The following is a 469-nucleotide window of genomic DNA, read 5'->3' on the forward strand; positions in this document are numbered from 1 at the left end:
CCAAGCTGGAAGCCATGGACGGTGATCCTCACTGTGTCCCCTACTTTGGCCTTACTGGGGCTCATGGACAGCTTGGGTCCTCGGGGAGCCGCTGAGGAGGAAGTAAAATACTCCATTGGACTGCTGGTATACAACAAGACAACAGGGAACTTCCAGACTCAGTCAGAACAATAGAAAAACAAACACTCACAGTACTATTTATCTAAATGTGACTACGAACAGGATGTACCCACCTGGAAAACATTCAGCATGCGTTCACCTTCATTTTACTCAACTGTGGTACAAACCAGTTGCTGTAAAAACAGTACAGACTGTGCTGAGGGCTCCGAATGACCCACTTACTGTTTTTTTTTTTTTTTCTCGCTTCAATTTGAATTAATGAATTCACTGGCTGCTAATTCTACGTAGCCCTGAATGTGTCCTCCGAAATATGTGGTTGTATTGAAGTTTGAGTCTCAGCAGCTCTCAT

At 44.3% G+C, this 469-nt stretch overlaps 1 protein-coding gene across 1 annotated transcript in view; it reads right to left on the reverse strand.

The window, feature by feature from the left end:
- The window catches only part of LOC103374188 (immunoglobulin superfamily member 21-like), a 14,597-nt gene that overhangs the window by 3,855 nt on the left and 10,273 nt on the right, over window positions 1–469 (reverse strand). Inside the window, exon 5 of the mRNA XM_008304230.1 lies at window positions 1–91. This exon is cut by the window's left edge and continues 2 nt beyond it. Coding sequence (XP_008302452.1) covers window positions 1–91 — 91 coding nt within the window. The remainder of the gene's footprint in view (window positions 92–469) is intronic.

The sequence above is a fragment of the Stegastes partitus genome, unplaced genomic scaffold, assembly GCF_000690725.1.
Source record: "Stegastes partitus isolate 25-593 unplaced genomic scaffold, Stegastes_partitus-1.0.2 Scaffold2173, whole genome shotgun sequence".
Lineage (NCBI taxonomy): Eukaryota > Metazoa > Chordata > Actinopteri > Pomacentridae > Stegastes > Stegastes partitus.